A 21,134-nucleotide genomic window follows, 5' to 3' on the forward strand; every position below is an offset into this window, starting at 1 on the left:
CACTGGGCCACTACCACTTAAGAAAAACAACAAAAACCAAAAACAAACAAAACACACACAGGAAAGAATGTGACTACTTGAAAGAGGATCAGTAGAAGCAGGACAAAAGGGAGTAATGGTAGATGAATCTGATTAACATATATGAAAATATAATGGAACTTACTATGTATAATTAATACAAGCTAATTTATGTGAAGAGAAGAAAATCTGCTACAGCAGAAATCTCTGAGCTGACAAGCTTTTTAAATAATTTAGACCCAATCATTAGACAAGCAGAGTGGGGGAAAGGGTAAAAAGGGTGGATTTTCTTGAAAGACTCCTTTTCTGTTCTTGGTGGGGAACATCACTTTATCCAGAGGTTCCAGAAGTGCTGAAGAGATCCACTGTCCTGCTAGTCCTGGCTGGGCAGATTTTCAATGGCTCCCCGTCACTGTGAAAGACATTTTTCCTTCAGTCTTGGCCCTGTGGTGCGCACACACGGGCAGAGCTCTACACTGCATCTTCAGCTTGAGGCCTTCGGTCTTGTTTCTTTGACCCTCTTCATCATATATAAAGTCATGGCTATTACCATCAACTTTAGTGGACTGAGAAGCACCTAGAAGATTTTTAGAAAAGGATACCTACGAAGCTATTGCTAGAGAAGGGACATTAAGAGTGAAGACACTCCCTGAATGTGGTAACCACCCCTCCCTCCCAACCTCCCTCCTATGCCTCCGCTCTGCTCCAAGGTCACCACTGTGAAGTCATTCTTTACCACAGACCCAGAAACAAAGAAGCCCAGTGATGGAGGGCCAACATGCCTGAAATCACAATACAGAATAAATCCCCCCCCCTGCTTCCTCTCCAGCACTTGTCACAGCACTGAAAACTGACTATGACCTTTCACTACCGTACTTCTGAACCTCCGATAATTCTCAGACTGAATAAACGTATTTCTCCGAGTCCCAAGGGTCAAGTTTCACTTTAGGCTGACACCACAGAGAGCAAGGTTAAGAGCAGTCAGCACCCTTAAGCACTGAGCCATCTTTCCAGCCCAGGAGTAAGGGTCTTGCTCTGCAGAAGTGACAGCTCTGAGAGAGGACTCTCAATCCCACAGTTCTTTGAAAAATCACACTCACAAGTACGTAATTACTGAGGATCATGTGCCAGGCACTATTTATGACTGGCTTCTGTGACATCAACTCCAGAAACATTTGAAATTAAGTGTCTCAACTTCTAGCCAGCTGTTGAGTGGTGATCTGAACAGTCAAGAGTCAATATGGAGGCAGAGACTAAAAAAGTTTACATTTTGATCATATAATATGAGCTGGGGAAATGAGAGAAGACAAGTTAATTACTTAGTATCAGTTGTTTTATTTTGCATATTTAAAATTCACAAAAAAATGTTACAGTATCTGCTTCCCCCATGTTGATCATCAAGGCCTTATGGTAAGACAATGAAAATGTTATCACACAGATTAGGTATACTCAAAAACAATGGCTAATTTACAATCTTCCTAATCAAAAACATTTAACAAAATACACATTCTAGTACACATACTAAAATTAGACATGAAAAGGCATTTAAAAAAACAAAAACAAGACATTTAACACTGACAAGCCTAGCAGAATAATGCTGATGGCAAACTAAAAATAGCTTCAAATGCTGAATGTAACTTAAGGGAAGGAGACTATTGGTTGGTCCTACATTTAAATAAACCTATTAGTAAGATTCTCTTTTTAATGAATTTCTACGAAATGAAAAATTCATTTGCAGCCTGGCATGGTGCCACATGCCTGTAATCCAGACTTGGGGAGGCAGAGGCAGGTGGATCGCTGTGGGTTCAAGGCCAGCCTGGTCTACAAAGCAAGGCCAGGACAGCCAAGACTACACGGAAAAAAAATTAATAGTTAATATATATATTAACAGCTTGATTTAAAGAGCTAAAAATTAGTGGGAAGAAAAAAGAAAAAATAGGATCAGTATCTTCAGTCTTTCTGAAGTGATCAGTAGTTTGACCACTGCTTGCATTAAGGAGGAATATCCTTACAAAAGATATGTATAGTATCTCAGTGCCAAAATAATAACACCAAGTGCTCTCACTTAGGAAACATATATAAAGAAAAGGTCCTTAATTAGTCTTTTTTATTTCCAAAATGGCATAATACATATCTTAACACATCCATTGCAGGGCTCATTAAAATTATTCATACAGCTATTTGTACTTTCACTATAATCTGTATGCAGTTTAGGGCTTTCTCTGTAGACAATATCAAAGAGGCAACTGAAAGTAATGGCAAGCATGGTGGCTCACACTTATAATTCTAGCACTCAGGAAAGCTGAGGCAGGAAAAGCAAGAGCTAAAAGCCAGGGCAGGAAGGTTTGAAGCCAGCCTAGAATGAACATTAAGACCCTATCTCAAATAAAAAAAAAAAGTAAAAAGAACTGAATGAAAATGAAAAGGATACTGAGCATGGTGGCACATGCGTTTTATCTCAGCATGTGAGAGGCAGGGGCAGGAGGGTTTCCTTTGAGTTTAGGGGCAGCCTGATCTATACAGAGGTTAACCCCAATTTTTAAGGTACCTCATGCTATAGATTATTTATTTTGGCTCAATGCAGTGCTGGAGGGGACAGAAAATGAGTGGGCAGTCCTAATTGTCTCTTTTCTTATTCACTGGCTCACTCAGGAGGTGAGGGGAACTGTGGGCCTAAAAAAAATTCCAGAGCTCTTGTATATTCTAATCTTGTATTATATCCATCAAAAGGGTTTCTGAGGAATCTCACCTGAAGCTCCCTCCTGTTAGTGTTCAGAGAGCAGTCAGGAGCCTCAGGAACACTTCATAGAAGAGATGCACTAAGCCTACTGACTTGGGAAGAAGATTTTGTTCTAATGTGCCTTTTACAGATTTTCAAGTGCTTTTTTCCCTCTACTAGATAAGAATGGTTCTCAAGGCAAATATCAAAAAGTAAAGTTCTAATTCATTAAGACAACATATTTTGACATCACCAAAAGTTACAAGGCTGAAGAAAAGTAAGCAGCAAGTAGAAGTCACAACTCAAAATGCTAACAGTGCTACTATGATATGCAACCTGGAACGATCTCTAACTGCAAATTACACTCCTGAGACCAAATGATCACATGCTATGGAAGACTACTGAATGTACGTACTGAAAGCTGCGATCCAGAACTATTCTTTCGAATATTAAAAAAAAAACATAATTTTCTTTTGCAGGGAGGAGCTGAAGATGGTAGAAGAGTCTACACATAGGAAAAACATTCTGATTAAGATGCCTTATCAGCCATTGTAGATGTTTATTTAATACTAGAAATGTGGTCAGCTATCATAAAGTATTTCTCTTCATCACAAAATAGTAAGGTTTTACACAATCCAAGGGAAAAAAAGACCTAGAAGCTTTAAAAACATTGTTTTGACCTGGGTGCTAATTCTTTTAAAAAGGGTCTCCAAAATCTTGAGTAGAATTATCATACTCCGTAATGAAATGCTTGAGTTCTTCAACACACCGCTCACCTATTTCATGTAAATTCTGCCTCAATGCAAACTGTATAGATTTTTCTAATGAAGGATCTTTTTCAATCAGCATTTTCACCACCATCCCGAAAGTTTCACAGTCTTGTCGGTAAACCTAGAACGGTAAAATAAAAATTGGTTAGCTGAGTGAAATTAAACAAACACACGGCTAACTGAGCTGCCAGAATTATGATGGTGATACAGTACCCCGGCTGACCCTTCCCAAGACCAGCACAGGCACTGCAGGAAGCTGTCTTGGACATGGGCTCACAACTGAGCAAGCACGGACAGTGACACAACCAAGAGAGCAGAAGTACAGTGCACATCTGAAGCAGGGCAGACTACTTGGAGGGAGTCAGAACAGAGGTAAGAACAGAAGAAGGCAAACAAATCACCCACTCACTCGCTAAGAGGGACAAGGCTAGCCCACGCAGTGGCCACACTTTTATTCCTAGCAGAGGCAGAGGGATATTTGAGTTGGAGGCCAGTCTGGTCTGCAAAGCAAGTTCCATGGCAGCCAGGCTTACCACATGGTGATACCTCATCTCCAAAACAAACAAACAAACAAACAAACACCAGAAAAAGTTCCTGAACTTCAGATTCTTTGAATCACAATCAATCGACAAATTCAAAATTGTTTGGAATACAACAAAAATTGGTAAGAATGCTGAGCATCTATCTGAGGGGAAAGTTTGGTTAAAAATATTTAACCAAAGCTACCAAAACAGGGCTAAGATTGAAGCCATAGAATATACATAGGCAGGTGTGCGCATACTGTTCATGCACATAATGAACACACATGCATGTGCGGCATGTTTTCAGTGGTCAGATTTTTATTTCAAAATATGTAAGTTTCTTAATAGCAACTGGGTATTTGTTGTCTAGTAAATGTATATTTCCTCAACACTAAATCATTTTCTTAGTTTTTGCAGTTATAGAATGTGTTTTTCTAATTTCTGTACTCCTTTGTTCATGTACCTAAGGAAAAATAATGTGAAGTCTTTGTAAAATGCATGTGAATTAAAGAGGATTTGATTCAAAAGACCTCTTTACATTTTATTTTTCTAATGTACAGTAACATACTATTATTCTCCAGAAACTGATTTTATTCATCCTGAAGTCAGAGATTTGAGCTGCAGATGGGTTTATGACAGGTTCTGTTTTGTAAGTGGGTTTGTATATGTGTGAGTGCAGCCAGGTATGTATACATAAGGCAAGTATAGATGATCTGTATATATGCTTGTGTATGACTGTGGATGGATCTGTAAATATGAATGCATATATGTGTGGATCTGTGTGTGTGTGTGTGTGTGTGTGTGTGTGTGTGTGTCTATGTATACATACTGAGTGTGGATAGACCTGAATATATGAATGTGTGTATGATGTGTGGATCTGTATATGTGTGTGTGTGTATACACACTGAGTGTAGCTGGATATGCATATACACACTGCGTGTAGATCATCCATATATATGGATGTGTGTGTTTGTGTGTGTGTGTGTGTTTCTGTATACACACCCAGAACAGCACTCAGAAAGCAGCTGGTTCTGGAGGTGGTTCTCTCCACCTTCTGTGGGCTCACAGGACTGAACTCAGGCCGTCAGGCTGAGCCACTGCACCTGCGGCTCACTGAAGTATGTGTCTTGAAGTCTGCAATTTATCTTAACTGCTAAAAAAAAACAGCTATTCAAGGACTCACACTGAATTTACATTGCTAAATGTTACAAAACTCATTACGACAATGTTTAAATTAACCACAAAGGCAGGTGTGGCAGTGTGGGCTCACAAACACTGAAGAAACAGGACCATGTTTATCAGTTTTAGGCTAACATGAGTGGTTCAAGGCCAGGCTGAGAGACATCACAAAATCCTACATGACAAAAACATGGTAACAACAACAAAGCATACAAACAGGAAGGAAAGAAGGGAGGGAGGGAGAGGAAGGAAGGAAGGAGGGAAGAGAAAGAAAGAAGGAAAGAAGGAAGAAGGAAAGGAAATATATTTGCCAGTTCCAAGGAAGTTGAAAAAGTTTTAAAAACGACGTGACAGAGTAGAATAAATGCATAAACTCCTATCTGCGAGGCAGCGAGGGGAGCAGGTGGATGGGTAAACGAAAGGGGGCTTACTGCCAAGCCTGCGGACCTGAGTGTGTAGCCCACATGGTAGGAGAGAGCCTTAACTACTCTGAACTGCACGCATGTATGCATGCACAAACACACACAACACGGTAATGAAACTGCCTTATTAGCGATACAATAAACACATACATACCTATTTACATATTAATAAACATACTTTTCTAATATGATAAAATCTGTTTGTGACCTATCAAGTCCAACTCAGCCGTTTATTCCAGTTTATACTAAGGCTTCCATGACATGGAACTGGTATTAGTTATTGGTTTTCAGACCCAGGACAAGCAGCAAAGGCATCTATTTAACATACCAAAGTGGACCTGGCCTCCAGGTTCTACCAGCATCCCTCAAGTCCCTACCTGAAATTTCCAGCCCAGGGGCTAAGCCTCCTCTCCACCAAAGGCTCTTCACTATATATCCAGACATTTTGTCTCTGTCTGCCAGTCTGCAGGGCAACTTCCCTGACCTCCACTTGTGAGATCATGAACCCATCAGAGAGCTGCCCCCAATAAACCTGCCTTTATGTACTTCAGTTTAGCTTGAATTGGCTCATTTTGTCGGCAGAGACCTATCATTTACGTCTTGCAAACCAAGTAGAAACAGTCTATTGTTCACAGGCATCACACGTGGTACTATGGCAACAGGCACAGCACATGCTATCCCAGTCAAGTGAACACAGTCCTGTGGGAAGTAGAGTCACTCTGCTTGCACTGAGGTAAATCCCAGCAAATACCAACTGCAGGCCTCAGCGGCCTGCTCTGTGGGTGGCCTACATTTTCCTGGCTTTTTTAAAATAACAGATGCACTAGATGAAGGTAATGTTACACTGAACTAACCTGCAAAATCTTTAATGTCAATCTGCTTCCTCCTTAAAGCCCATTACAGAACACAGTTGTGCCACACGTATCTGTGTATGAAAAAAGCACCCTAAAATTCTAATATTGAGACCCTGACCTGTCACAGGCCACAAGCATTCTTGGCTAGTATATGTTTTTATGAAGTCCTTTTGAATTATTCACTGGAATACAAAAATGTTTGTGCTTCTTTATTCTTTAAAGGAGTAACCAAAACTACTGGAAGCAACATAATTCTCTACTTGAGAGAAATCCTTTTCAAAGACTTTTAAAAACGACCAGTTGGACATCAAATAGGAAATAGTTTTAGCTAAAGGAAAACCTCGCCCTATAAGGTTTTATAAACACTACTTGAAACTGTCAAAAACCGATTTCCGAAATCTGTTCCACAGTGAATCCAATCCCTCGCAGGATGGGTGTGGCTCTCTGCTAAAACTTGTTTGCTTATGGTCCCTAGCTGGAAATGCATCAATAACCTGCAGATCTGATAGCTACAGGCCACACAGGAAGACTCTGCTGCAGGTTTTGTTGTGCTTGGACCTCATCAAAAATAGGAAGCAGGTCAATGTCCGGGTGGAGCTCACACACCCTACACAGACAGCTAAATTTGTCAGTAGAATATAAACACCATCCAATGTGGTTTCATAGCCCTTTATTATAATGGCAAGCGTTAACAACCAACTTCTCACATAGGACTTCTAGGAATAAAAGAATATATTAAAATAAACCAGTCAGAACTTTGGTTACTAATTATGCTTTCAGATCAAACCCAACGGTATTGTTTTCAGTTGAATCTAAACGATATTTTCAGTTGAACCTAAAGGATATCTTGGCAAAGCAAACTTAATGGCAAATTTGCTTTATTTCAAATGGCTTGTTGGGCCTGGACAGGTAGGTGAGCTGGTAGACAGCTTGCTGAGCATTCGTCTTTGATGGCACTGTACTAAGTAGTTGAACAAACAAAGCAGGTTGTTAGGATATGAAACTCCTCTTAAAGAACACTACTTTTACTCTCTATTCCATGGGCAAGATAAGCTGCCATTAGCACATGCGTTGCAAACCTTGACCATCAGTCAGGGCAGTAGGTGGGGCGGGGTACCCTGCTGTACACCAGCCTCCAACGCTCCTTACTAGTTGCTGCCTCATCATCTCAAATCATTTCCTTAAAGCAAACTCATCTTCTTAAAATATTCTATGTCCTGCTTCAGGTCATATACTGATGACAGAGGAAAATGGAGATGATTAAAATTCATCACAAATGAATTACATGAGCAGTGAAGGTAGAAATGCGGTTGCACAGAAGGCAGCTGTGAAACCCCCAAGTATTTGTGGAAATTAATAACATTTTGGCAAGCATCAGGGATGTGTCAGATAGCAAAGTTTTTTTGTTTGCTTGCTTTCTTGTAAGTCTAAGGTCGAAACCAGGGTCCTACCTGTATTTTTACTCTAGTACAGTCTATTAAACGGATTTTTTTTTTTTTTAAGTTGAGTTCCTGCTGTGGGTATAAACATGTGCTTGTTTGGGTCCTAGGTATGGGATGTGGGGTTTATTCAGATGGTCCACAGTAGCAGACCATCTGCCTCTTGCAGTCTCTAAGCGGAGCTCTTTGCTAGCTGCAGACAGTTTAAATCTGAGGACTCTTGGAAAGAGAGTAAATGCCAGAGCCCAGGAGAAAGAACAAGGTTGCTTCTGGTTGCTGTTGTGAGACAGACATCTCCTGAAACAAGGTTTGGACTGGCTCCAAGGAACCCAACGACTCTAACCAGCAGCAGCAGAAAGTAGCTAAGAGAACTGTGTCCCCTCTTCCACTAAGCTTTTCTCCTACCTGGATTGGGGCATTGGAAGGGATTGGAGTGAAGTAGGGAGAAAAAGATTTTAAAAATGTAAATAAAAGAGCTTTTAAAAAGTATGCCTACAAGTTACTGGTGTAAAAACTACTTATTTTGTTTAGTAAATCACCAGAACTAGAATAATGAATAAATCTGGAGTAAGAAAAACAGGGAAAATCAGAAAGAAAACTTTTTTTGTTTGGGCTGGTGTCACTGAATACTTGATTGGTTAAAACATAATAAGGGTCAAAGGCCTCCCACCTTGCCATGTGAGCCAAAAGGAATGGCAGACGGTCATTTCCTCTTTAAATTTCCCCTCACTGGATTGCCACGTGCTCGTATAGATAGAACAGACACAGGGGTTTTCATATAAACACACCCTGGAAAAATGCTTTAAGCCACTCTCATTTCCAAATATATTTCCAGGATCATATGATCATAAAAATACAAACTTTAAAATAGTGTAGCTCCACCATTAGAGAGTTCCATGTATTCACACTGTGATACTTAAAACTCTAGGATTTACTTCTTAAATAAATCCCAATCTCCTGTAAATTACCTGATAAATTAGACTATTATATTAAAAAGGAATATTTACATGTTTTCAGAGGTCCCAACCACAGTGGTGAAACTGGATTCAAGCATCCTTAGTGATTGCTGGCTCTGCATCTGCAGTTATACCACAAACAAGGCCTATGCAATACAACACTGTCCATTTGGAGTTTACATCACTAATAAATGACACAATGAGAAATGTTTTAATACATCTTTTGCGAAAACCAAAGTCAAAAGGATGACACAGTACAAGACAAGCAACAATTAGAGGGAAATGTTTCTAGTTTCTGCTTCTGTCTCCATTGTGCAGCTAGGTAGGAAGGATCTGGAATCCTTTCTCAGATTCTGAGTCATCATCTCCAGTGAGTTCAGCAATATTTATGCCAAACAGCTCGGCTGTGTTCCTGCAGTGTTCTGTATTCTATTCTCCCTAAACAGTAGCCATTTCAGCCTCAGAGGCAGTTAAACTGGAACAACCAAACACAACATTAAGTCAAATATTGATAATAAAGTCCCAAATTTTCTGTTCTAAGTAGCATTTTGCTCACATGCACAGAATGTCTCCAACAGGCCAAATGGGAACCAGGTTAAACAGTCTTTTAGCCTCCAAATGATTTCCCACAAATAGAATTACAGTCAAATACTCAAATTCAGTACTTTGTACAATGAGAGCCAACTGTTATAACCCTGGAAAACCCTTCATATCTATAGGCCTGGTCACAAAAGAAAAAAAAATACGAAAACAACCATCATAGATAAAAATGAGTATCATTTTCTTTCCATTTTAGGCTAAAAAGAAAAAAGGTCTATGAGTATTGTGTATGTATACTGAACAACAAAAATCTAACTTAAATAGTTTCATCTTCAGAGTTGAAGAAAAAAAGTCTCATTTTTAAAACTTCCTTTACAACTACTCTAAGAGGTGGTTCACAGCACAGAGTTTTAGTGGACTGTAATGGGAATAAGGCACAGTGATGATGAAGTCTATGGCCACAGAATCTATAGGCTTGGAGTGCTGTGAGCCCTTTCCCTAATCTTGCCATAACGTAAGGACTACTATAGTGCCTTAGCTCACAGGACTTCCCTGCGGGGCTGGGAAAACATCAGGAAACACCATCTTCACGTGGGTTCTGGAGAGCAAACTCCAAAAGTCAGTCTTACAAGCACCTTCCCTTGATAAGCCAGCCACCGTGCCAAAACCAATGCACAGAGGGAGGGACAGAAGTGAGGACCAGCAGTCTCCAGAGCTTGCGCTTCAACGGTAAGCATGGTGAATCTGAAGGGATTCCAAGAAACTACTATACTTCAGGCCTACAGGCTAAAGAACAGCACACACCATCCAACACTCCACATGGCTACCTGGTAAAAACCAAGCCAAGTACTGAGGAGCTGTCCTTTGTTTGAAATTTCTAAATCATGAAATGTATTGCCCATTTTTTTCCTTAAAATGTTTAACATGCGGGGAATGTTTTGTCCCCCTCATCCTTTGAATGCTTTATGATCAATGCCTAGAGCGGAGTTACAGCTACAAGCTTGTTTTTATCACTTGCTTCTTTAATTCTAAACTGTGTAACATCTACTAGCTCAAGAACCTGATGAGATAATTAATGGTTAAAAAGAGTTTGGTGAAAGACTCTACCTAGCAGTGTTTCAAAGCAGACACTAAGACTCATAACCAAACCCTCGGCAGAGTGCAGGGAATCATATGAAAGAAGGGAAGTTAGTATGATATGGAAAGGATAGGAGCTCTACAAGGACCAAACACACAGGGCACAGGGTCTTTTCTGAGACTGACACTCAACCAAGGACCATCTATGGATATAACCTAGAACTTCTGCTCGGATGTGGCCCGTGGTAGCTCAGTAACCAAGTAGTTTTCCAAAGTAAGGGGAACACGGACTATTTCTAACAGGATCTCAAGGGCAGGCTGTTTGACACACACACACACACACACACACACACACACACACACACACACACACACACACACACACACACCCCGGGGAGGAGCAGTCTGTTAGGCCACAGAGGAGGACTTTGCAGCCAGCCCTGAAGATACCTGATAAAACAGGGTCAGATGAAAGGGGAGGAGGTCCTCCCCTATCAGTGGACTTGGAAAGGGGCAGGGAGGAGACCAGGGAGGGAGTGTGGGGTTGGGGAGGGAATGAGGGAGCGGGATACAGCTGGGACACAGAGTTAACAAAATGTAACTAAAAAGAAAATAATAATAATAATAATAATAATAATAATAATAATAATAATAATAATAATAAAGAGTTTGGTTAAAAAGAGTTTGTAACTCTTTTTAATGAAATCATCACCTTTGCTAAGTGAGTGAGTATTTTTGGTTACTTGGTACCAAGTCCAATATTTTCACTTGATCAGGCAGCAAGGTTTACAACTTGGTTAATTAGGCAGTCTGGTTTACCTTGTCTACCCTTACTCACAGGATGCTATGAATTGTTGGAAGAAGTCCAAAACTGCAATTATTCAATCCACTCTGAACTCCCTACTCTCTGGTAGACTTCTGTATCAGCATTCAACACGCTGAATATTCTAAGCCCTTTCCACACCCAGTTCAGGAACTTCAGCAGCCGATAGGACTCCACACTTTCCTATCTTGTTTCTCTGCTCTTAGCAAAATTGTTTCTTTCCCGACTTATCTTCTTTCCACCTCAAAAAAAAAAAAAAGACCACTCTGTTCTCCCTTCTTCTCAAGAAAGGGTTGCTAGGAACTTTCAAAGTTAGCTCCTTTGAGTTTCCCTCCTAAACTAACAAAAACAGATTCACTCTCCCCAACACTGCCTGACTCTAATCCAGACTCTCTACATGTCTCCAGCACTAATCTGTCCAAAACATGCTGACCACAGTGTGCCTGTGCTAAAAATTCATCCCTAAGCTTTTCTGTCCACCAATAGAATTCTTCAAAAACCCGACCCCAACCCACACTTGCTTATATAGCCACTGTGGGCTAGGTACTATATTTTTCTACCAAGTTTCAGTAAATGTACTTTATACTAACACTGTCTTTCACTCTTGGTCTCCCATCTAATCCTTGCCAACTGTGCCTTTTATCTTGTTGGATCTATACTAATTTTGAATAGTCAGGAATGAAACAGTATTTCCTCCCTGTTGGACCCTTTGCAGTAAATCATAGACGTATAGAGCCTTCTTGGGTTCTGAGCTGTTCTAGTGAGAAGATATCATTTCCCATGGAAATCCACATCAATTTGAATTTCTGAATTCAAACTAACACCTCCAAATCCCAAGACCTGAGGGAACTTTCTAAAATGAGTAAAAGCCAACAGAAACAGCTGCTGAACTCAACTCTGGGGCTACAGGTGTGCTGAGGTTGTCCAGGATAAAATATGTGTTTTTTAATATGAGCAAGTCCAAAAATGAGGCTTTTATATAAGAATAATCTCACAACAAGTTGTTTTTTTTTTTTTAAAAAAAAAAAAAAAAAAGTTTTCCATACCATGATTTTTATGATTACAGGCTGAATGTAAAGCCAAACAACAGTAAATAGTAAATCAGCTAACCTTCAATTGAAACTAGCAAAAAGGAATTGTGTGTATTTACAGCATACTTGGTTATTAAATTTTTACTTGGAAAAATGTTTATTGATTGGGCTTTACCATTTATTCAGGTAGCAGCTGCTTGCCAGTTACACAGGCACAGAATGTATGCAACCACCACGTTGCTCTTTTCATAGATAGAACGGAACTTTTCTTAAGCAGGCACTTGCACTTTTGTTCTAGTCAGCCAGCAGTGTCCACTTCGTTGCTGACAGTGGCCCTGAAGGAGCACCTGACGACCCTCTGTCTTGTGCAGTTTGGTTCTGCCATCAGTTAACTCAGGCCAGTAGATATCAATGCTACAGGCAGTCTTCACCGCGTTTCAAGTACTTAGAAGATAGAAGCAAAGCTGACTTTAATGACTCCTGTGTCCACAAGATTGAAAGCTTTCTCATAAATTTATTATGTGGTTGAAACACACTGAGCAGAATAATATGAAAAAATTATGTGATCTAACTGATCTTGACAATAGAAGGGAGTAAGAAATTATTTTTATTTCAAAATATATTTCTATTACATGTAGTTTCCTCTAATGTGTCCAGATATGAATCTTTTGAAAAACTGATCGTATTTAAGATAATTCATGCCTCCGTTTTGAATATTTACATTTTCATTAAAGCTAGTTAAGTTATAAAATGCCCTTGCTGCTAGGCATGGAGGTACACACCTTTAATCCCAACACTCAAGAGACAAAGACAGGCAGATCTCTGGGAGTTCAAGGCCTGCCAGGTTTTCATAGAGGATAGCCAGAGCTACAGAGTGACTCTGATTAACAAAAATTAAAATAAAGTAACAAAATAACATAAAATAAAAGGTCTCTCTGAACACTGAATGGGACAATACTGAAGTGGGCACTTGTGGTCCACTTTGGCCCTGAACTTATGTTCTTGCCTCAGTTTCCAAAGTGCTGGTATCACAGATGAATTCCAAAGCACTATTTTGCTGTTGCTTTTCTATTGGTGAGTAGGAGTGGGGCATATCTGGGATCAAACATAGGGCTGAGGTAGGCTAGACAACCATCCTACCATGGAGAAATACCCCCAATTTTTCTTTTAATCGTAAATTGTAGGTTGTCTTGGTTTGGATTGACTCTTAACTACGACTTTGATTTACTGCTTAATCCATCCATCAAGGGTTTTCCCTCTTTTTTTTATTGTTGCTGTTTGTTTAAATTAATTTTATTTAATTATAAAGAAGGAGCTAGAGCGATGACTTGCTGGTGTTGAAGAGAACCTGAGTTCAGTTCCTGACCAATGCTACATTAAAAAAAAAAAAAATGCTAAGAATAAGTTTATGGGGGTTTTGTACAGGCTGTGTGCAGAAAAAACAAGTGGGAAATAACAGACCAAGCCAGGAACAGGAGAAGGTGAAAGACCCATCCTGGGCTCCATAGGGAGAAAATGGAGCAGCAGACACAAGAGGCAGGGGGTCCAAGCCCTGCCATAGATAGATGAGTGCTATAAAGATTCCCCAGAAGGAATCCAAAAGCAGTCATTACCTCCAAGTCGCCAGGAATCAGGCAAGCCTACTTAGCGCTGGCATGAGACCTTGGGGGTTCCACTACAGGGGGCTGTCAGAGACAGGCCGTCAGCCCACCACAGAACCAGCACTTAATTTAATAAATGTGGGAAGGGGCTTCAAGCTCATAAAGCACTAACTGAGACTGGTGGCAACTGCACTGTGCTTTATGAATGTCCTTAATGTTTTATTTCGTGACAAATAAAACTGCTGACTTAGAATAAACAACTGAGTAGCAGGAACTGTAATTTACACCAGTGAAAGTCTTCTATTCACAGGACACTGAACAGTGGTGGGAGTGGCTGGGAGTAGCCTGCGCATGGCCTAATCTTACTGGAACATTTTGCCTAAACAGCTCTTTCTGCATTCCCTTGGGGTAGCATCCCTAAGGATAAGGTCTAGAAGGGCTACCAATCCTTGTGCCATTTTACAAAATGGTTTTTTTTCTTTTAAAGTTTGGAATTTATACTGTCTATATTTTTACCGGAAAAGGTCATTAAACTTATTATGGACTCATGCCAGGCATAAAATGATTAATTAAAATAAGAAGGTTGAGAGACTTAATTTTGATATTTGCAATGTACTAGCTTATCTCATACTTCATTAACTCCTTCTCTTCCAGCCTGCTGCCGCTACCTCCTGAATGCCGGAACTGGAGGTGCGCAGCACCACACCAAGTTTATGAACTGCTGGGGAATCAAATGCAGTGCCTCATGCATGCCAGGTAACTACCAACTTGGTTTTGTCCCCAGCCCCACACACGTCTCTCAAAATGAAACCTTACCATAACACATGAGCAGACATTCCCTATAGGAATATTACAAGAGAGATTTAACTGTAAACCATACATTTCAAAAACCTTATAATTTGGCGAAATAAATGATTTTTAATTATGTTAGAATTTTTTTCAAAGGCAAATCTTGGGGGTGTGTTTTACTCAATCTATATATGCAGAGTCTGAAGAAGTGGCTGGTAATGGACTGTTACATACAAATGGGCAGACTTGATGTCTAGACAAGATAGTACACAGTAGAGCTGTACTTTTAAGAACATTTGTAACTTGTCTGATAACAAGAAAAAACAGAGGACATTTCTATTACGTGAGGCAGGCTAAATGCTTCCTTCATATACACACAGCAATAGACAGAACTTCCTCTATTTGAAAAGTTTCATCTTTACCTATCATAAACTGAAAGCTGACTCTCTGTGTCCACATTCTCATTAACATTTCCACGGTCATCTGCCTAATCTTTATTTATGGACTTCCTAAAAGAAGGAGCAGGAGCTCAGGAGAGGGCTGGGACTCGGCAGCTGCTGACAGAAGCGGTGAGCAGGGAGCCACAGTCCTGACATGCTGACTGTGTGCCACAGGGTGCACACTCCGCTCTAGTCAGGAAGCATTAATGGCTCCCATGCACAAGCAGGGTCCATGAGGGCTTCGTAAAAACAAGGTTAAAAACTGAGAACACACCAAATGCTCTTACTAAATGTGAAGTAGTATGGAAGAGAAAGAGCAGAGGGCTAGACACACAGCCCTGCAGCTGCACACCTGCGCAGCACATGAGGGCCTGGGTTTGCGCCCCAAGACGACAGGAAAACAAGCACCAGGTTTGTAGCCACAGAAGAAGATTTAGCTCTGAACATCAAATGATTTAAATAATAACAGTCAAAGATTATGTAGTCTAACCTTTACAGAAAAAATAAAAAACCGAGTTACAAAAATAATTAGAATGTAAAAATTAAGGCAAACTACAAACTGATACATCTATTTGCTTATTTGCTAATGACTAGACAGAGAACGAAGTGATTTCTAGATGTTTCTAAGGAGGTTGGATCTCCTGAATAGCTATGACCTATTATAATAGAATACATGCCAGGCCTGTGACTAACAGCGCCTGCCTGAACAAGAACGTGTGTGAGTGTGTGCATGTACAGATACAGCACGAGTCCTTTTAAGTTAAAAGAAAACCAGAACAGCCATACAGGGTTCACTCTATTTTTTATGTTTAGGAACAGCAGAGCACCCTTCCTGAAGATGTTCCTATCCTCAAGACAGGCATGGTGGTGCACACCTTTAATCCCAGGCAGAGTCAGGTGGATCTCTGAGTTCTTCGAGGCCATCCTGGTCTACATCGAGAGTTCTAGAACAGCAGGGCTACCCAGAAAAATCCTGCCTTTAAAATAAGATCAACTGAGGTCCTATTCCTACCACATTCATCTAGGAGTTATCAAACAAACAACAACAGTCCAAATTTTAGTAGGCAAATAAAGTTTCATAAAGCAGCAGTATTTTAGGACACATGACAGAGCCAGAGGTTTAGAAGTGAATTCAGAGTACCTTCTTTCACTATTACAAACAAAGGAAAACATCCTGCATAACCCGGGGCCCCTTCAAACAGTCGTTTCCTATGATTTGAAGAATACCATGAACAATGCATCTAGGCCAGGCAGAAGATGCGCCTGTCATCCAAGCCACTGCTTAAGCCACAGAAATTTAAGTTTAGCCTACACAAAACTGCAAGGATAAAAGGGGTTATGTTCAAACATTCCTACAATTTTATTAGTTTAGATTTTGTTAATTATAGTTACTAACTTTAAAGAAAGATTCACAAGTGATTAGTACAAGCAAGAAACCAAGAATTCTCTGCATATTCATATACTGTAATTACTATTTAGACTTACTTACAAAGTGGTTTAAAATATAATACAGACTCAGAATCTATAAAAGTGGGAATCTACTAGGCGCTCCAGCAAACTCAGGCACTACCGAAAACCCATTCAGCAATCCCCTACTGGTGCTTATGCAGGCTGCTTGAGCAGAGTACCCCCAGTTGCAGAACCAACATGCAACATTAACAGAGTCAAGATGTGCCCACAGGTGAAAGTGGTCAGCGACTGTTTCCTGGTTGGTTTGAGCTCTGACCCCTAGGAGAAAACACCTGGTCCTGTACACATGGTCAAGGGCAGGGGCTGGAGAAAGTAAAGGTCCTAGTAGGCAGGGACCACTACCTTTTGCTAACATGGATACAATGTGCTTGTTAATTACCCTCTAAACAATTATGGCCACCGACTGGAGTTACTCTCCATGTTGGCACAGAAGCTTCTTTCTGCAGTGAGCAATGACTGTATAGAGGCTCAAAATTGGTCAAAGTACTGAAAGTGAGTGATGTTACATGCTTAGTTTTAAATACAACATCTATGTCACCGACTCCTAGGTTCAGGGAACATTACAGGAGACAGAACGTGGCAAGGTGTTATGAAGTAACATTCACAGGCATGAGCGGACCTTTGTACTCTTGAAGTCTCAGCAGGTGTGACCACCCTCGTAAGATCAGGCCCCTCAACACCGCATCCTGGACGGGGGAGGCTGACAAGGCCCCACTCCCAGCAAGGAGTCACAGACACTGGTCACTGCTGCAGGAGGGACAGACATTTTCTTTGGTGATGTAGCCACTGTTGGTTTGCCTGTACTCTTATAAATAACTCTCTATCCACTTTCACGTAAGTAACCCTATTTAACTCCACTAGTTCACAAACAAACCAACCAGTCCTTCTCGGTACTCGGTAAGACATAATTCTAGGTGTGTGACACCCACCGCATTAAAATAAATCCCTAGAAGAGGTCATTCCCAATGTCCCCTTTCTCGTTTACTGCAGGTGAGCTCTCCTAGTGGTGGCCTCACTGTCGGCCATCCCACAACAGAACCAGTTGAACGACTAGGTCACAGTCTTCAATGAGCAAGCATGTCTTAGTTTTCAGTTGTTCTCAGTCAAAAACATGTTTGCAAAGGGCAGTAGCAATGACTGCCTATCACACAGTATGTCCTCTATGCAGATAAGTACCCAAATCTACTATTTTTCCACCCAGAAGTCTACCATGTGATTCACCTGGGCACAGACATTCTGTGGTGAAGCCGCACAGTGCTACTCAAGAGCTCTGACCTGTCCACTTAACCGCAGTGCACTTCCTTTGAGGTGCCCCAGGACTGCAGGGTTGAACAGCAACGGCTTCTTAGCAGGCTCGTTTCTCAGTTCTTACATTTTCACATTAAAACACAAAGGACTGGAAGTGGAAGACACTCAAGTAGACTACCATTTCTTTGCATTGTTTCTGCATTCAATTTTAAAACTTTGTAACTACACTGAATAGGTGTTAACCAAATTAACATGGCTTCAGTGAGCCAAAGTGCTCTTGGAAAGGACATACAAAAATACAAGATATACTATTACACACAATCAAACAATGCAACCATAAAAATGGTTAGAGAACTAAAGCATTGAATTAAAACAATTCTATGCTCTCTAGTAAGAGAGCATAAAGTGACTCATGTGGCCCTCGACTGGCTTTTGGTGATGGTGACCAACCATCCAGCCTGGCTACCCTGTGCAGGAGGCCAAGTAACATGGAAATGGACTGAGGTGCAAAGACCTGGAGAGTGGTATGAAGCCTCCCAAGTCACAGCACTGATCTGCAGCTTCCTCAGGCCACAGCTTAAAGAACTGCACTTTAAATGTTTGGGTTATGACTGATTTATCTGAACAAAAAGCACAAGATCCTTGCTGTTAAGCAGGTAAAATGTGCTTACAGTGTCCTGAAACCCACTCATATACATCAGCTATAGTCAGCCATCGACTGTGTAATTTCTTACACAATTATCGATTGTGTAATTTCTTACCAAGTCCTATGGTGATTATTTAATGCCTTTCTATACACTTTACTTGGTGCTGTAATGAGACACTGGCCTCTGGTGATCTACACTGTTCCAGAAGTGTATCTTTGATTAATAATGCCTCTTGACTCTAAGGTGCAACTTAACAGAGACAGCTTGAAGGTGGTGGTGAACACTGTTACAAAACATTACCCTTTATCTTGTGCAGAGCATGTAGAGAAAACATTTTTTACAGGGCAGGGACGTCCTCTCTCTTTATTGACTAGTTGTCCATCCATCTGTTTATTTGCAAGTGTATACACACGCAGATACACGCCATTAGAGTTCAGATACCTTGGTTTTGTATCTCCATCATGCAGTCTCTAAGATCAAATGTTTTGGTCATCAGCCTTGACTTGCAAGTACCTTTAAAACTGAGCCATCATGCTAACCCTAGAGATACTTTCTTATTTTGGCGAATTCTAAATTATAAAATGTCTAAAAGTTGCTTGCCTTTTTCTATATTTATCAGAATTACGTATTTATCAGCTTACTTTTTGCCAACATATCTGTACGTTGATGAACACTGGCAGAGTTTTAAATAGAATGAAACACTGTACAGCATCATATCATGGCTTTTAAATGCCACATTCTTGTCTGTACTCATCTAAAATGAAGTTCTATGGACATACAACTGTCAAAACTCATTCAAATGAATATTTAAATCATACATTTTATTTGTTCATTAACTGTACCTCAATTTACATTATAGATATAGAACTTTTTAACCCACATAATGAAAGTGGCAACTATTTACAGTAACAGAAGTAAAAAGACCTCATTTTCTAATTATTTCATTCTAAATACAGGAAGAACAATCAGCATTAAATAGAAATATGTGAGAAAATTCAAATCTTAATACCCCACTCAGAATTACTGATTAAGAATATGACTTTTGATGAAATATAAGTAATCAATAAGTGCTTTTTAGAAACTCTGATACCTAACAATATTACACTACATTCAAAATGTATGTGTCTTTAAAAATATTATCATTACCGTGTATGATCTGTTTGGGCATGTGTGTCTGTACCTATGGAGGACAAAGGACAACTCTTTGGAGTTGGTTCTCTCTTTCACTTTACATGGGTCCTAGGACTGAACTCAGGTTGCCAGGTGTGTGTTACAAGCACCTTTTCCTGCCGAGTCCTCTATCTTACAACCAAAGCACCTGAGACTTAGAATGTGCACCATGGCTCCGAAAGTGAAGAGCCTGAGGGCTCCCTTTTCTCTCTAAGACGAGTTTGTCCCTGGATCCTAGCCCCTCAGCAGCTCTCTAGCAACTACTTCCCTGAGGAAGGCTTCTGTTCCTCACTGTCATTCCATGTGGACATTTACATAGTCTAGTTTTTATGTCTCTGAAGACAGAAGAGAGGACTTTTGAAAGTAACATCTGATGGCAGAACACCACGAACAGAGGCTCTCAAGTAATGGCTATGACTTACCACCATTTTATCAAAGCAGAAAGGACTCTGAAGAGCAATGCTACCACATTGCAAGGGACAGACATGCAACTGCAGGATATTATTACTTGGTTACTTAAGTGGCAACTTGATAAGAAACAGAAGTTCTCACTGGTAAAATACCAAGCAACAAAATGTTATTACAAGTCACTACAGCTGCAATCTATGTATGATGGCACAAGACTTCAGTCAAGGGGCTGGTGACAGACACAAGAATGAGTAGCAATCCCACATGACCTTGGGACTAGATCTCTTTAGAATTAGCAAAAGGCCAGGAGAAATCCTAAAAGTTGTGCTCTAAGCTCAGAAGCCAGGAAAGCCTAGAAAAGTGAACCAATAGTTTAATATGAAAGATGGACCAACCTTGGTTAAGGATAATCGGAGAAATGAGGGGAAAAGAGACCGCCTAGAGTCCAAAGCATAAGGAAGCCAAACGTGCTGTTCATCTCTAGCAATACAGTGATCCTTAGAAATGAATGGATTTCTGAATGAAGAATTTATTCATTAACTATACCATGTATAATGAACTATACCATTGTTTAATTAATTATACCACGTATAATTCTAATCTGAATCTTATATATAAAAAACATCATTTGTGCCAGGTGTGGTAGTACACACCTTTAATCCCAGGACTCAGGAGGCAGAGGCAGGTGGATCAATGAGTTTGAGGACAGTTTAGTCTACAAAATGAGTCCAGAACAGCCAGGGCTACACAGAGAAAACCTGTCTCAAAAAGCAAACAAACAGGAAGGGAGAAAGGAAGGAGGGAGGGAGGAATGGAAAGAGAGAGGGAGGGAAGAAGGAAGCAAAGAAGGAGGGAGGAATGGAAGGAGAGAGGGAGGGAGGGAAGAAGGAAGGAAGAAAAGAAAGAAAGAAGGAGGGAGGAAGGGAGGGAGGGAGGGAGGAAGGGAGGGAGGAAGGAAGGAAGGAAGGAAGGAAGGAAGGAAGGAAGGAAGGAAGGAAGGAAGGAAGGAAGG

The 21,134-nt window shown here is 40.5% G+C and overlaps 1 protein-coding gene across 6 annotated transcripts in view; it reads right to left on the bottom strand.

Annotated features, from left to right (window-relative positions):
- Positions 1-1,333: 1,333 nt before the first annotated feature.
- Pphln1 (periphilin 1) overlaps positions 1,334-21,134 on the bottom strand; it is an 82,084-nt gene continuing 62,283 nt past the window's right edge. For all 6 annotated transcript variants that reach the window (XM_055626831.1, XM_055626833.1, XM_055626835.1 and 3 more), the window contains one exon: positions 1,334-3,628. In XM_055626831.1, the coding sequence (XP_055482806.1) occupies positions 3,434-3,628 (195 nt within the window). In that variant the 3' untranslated portion in view covers positions 1,334-3,433. The remainder of the gene's footprint in view (positions 3,629-21,134) is intronic.

The sequence above is a fragment of the Psammomys obesus genome, unplaced genomic scaffold (genome assembly GCF_907164565.1).
Source record: "Psammomys obesus unplaced genomic scaffold, mPsaObe1.curated_primary_1811, whole genome shotgun sequence".
Lineage (NCBI taxonomy): Eukaryota > Metazoa > Chordata > Mammalia > Rodentia > Muridae > Psammomys > Psammomys obesus.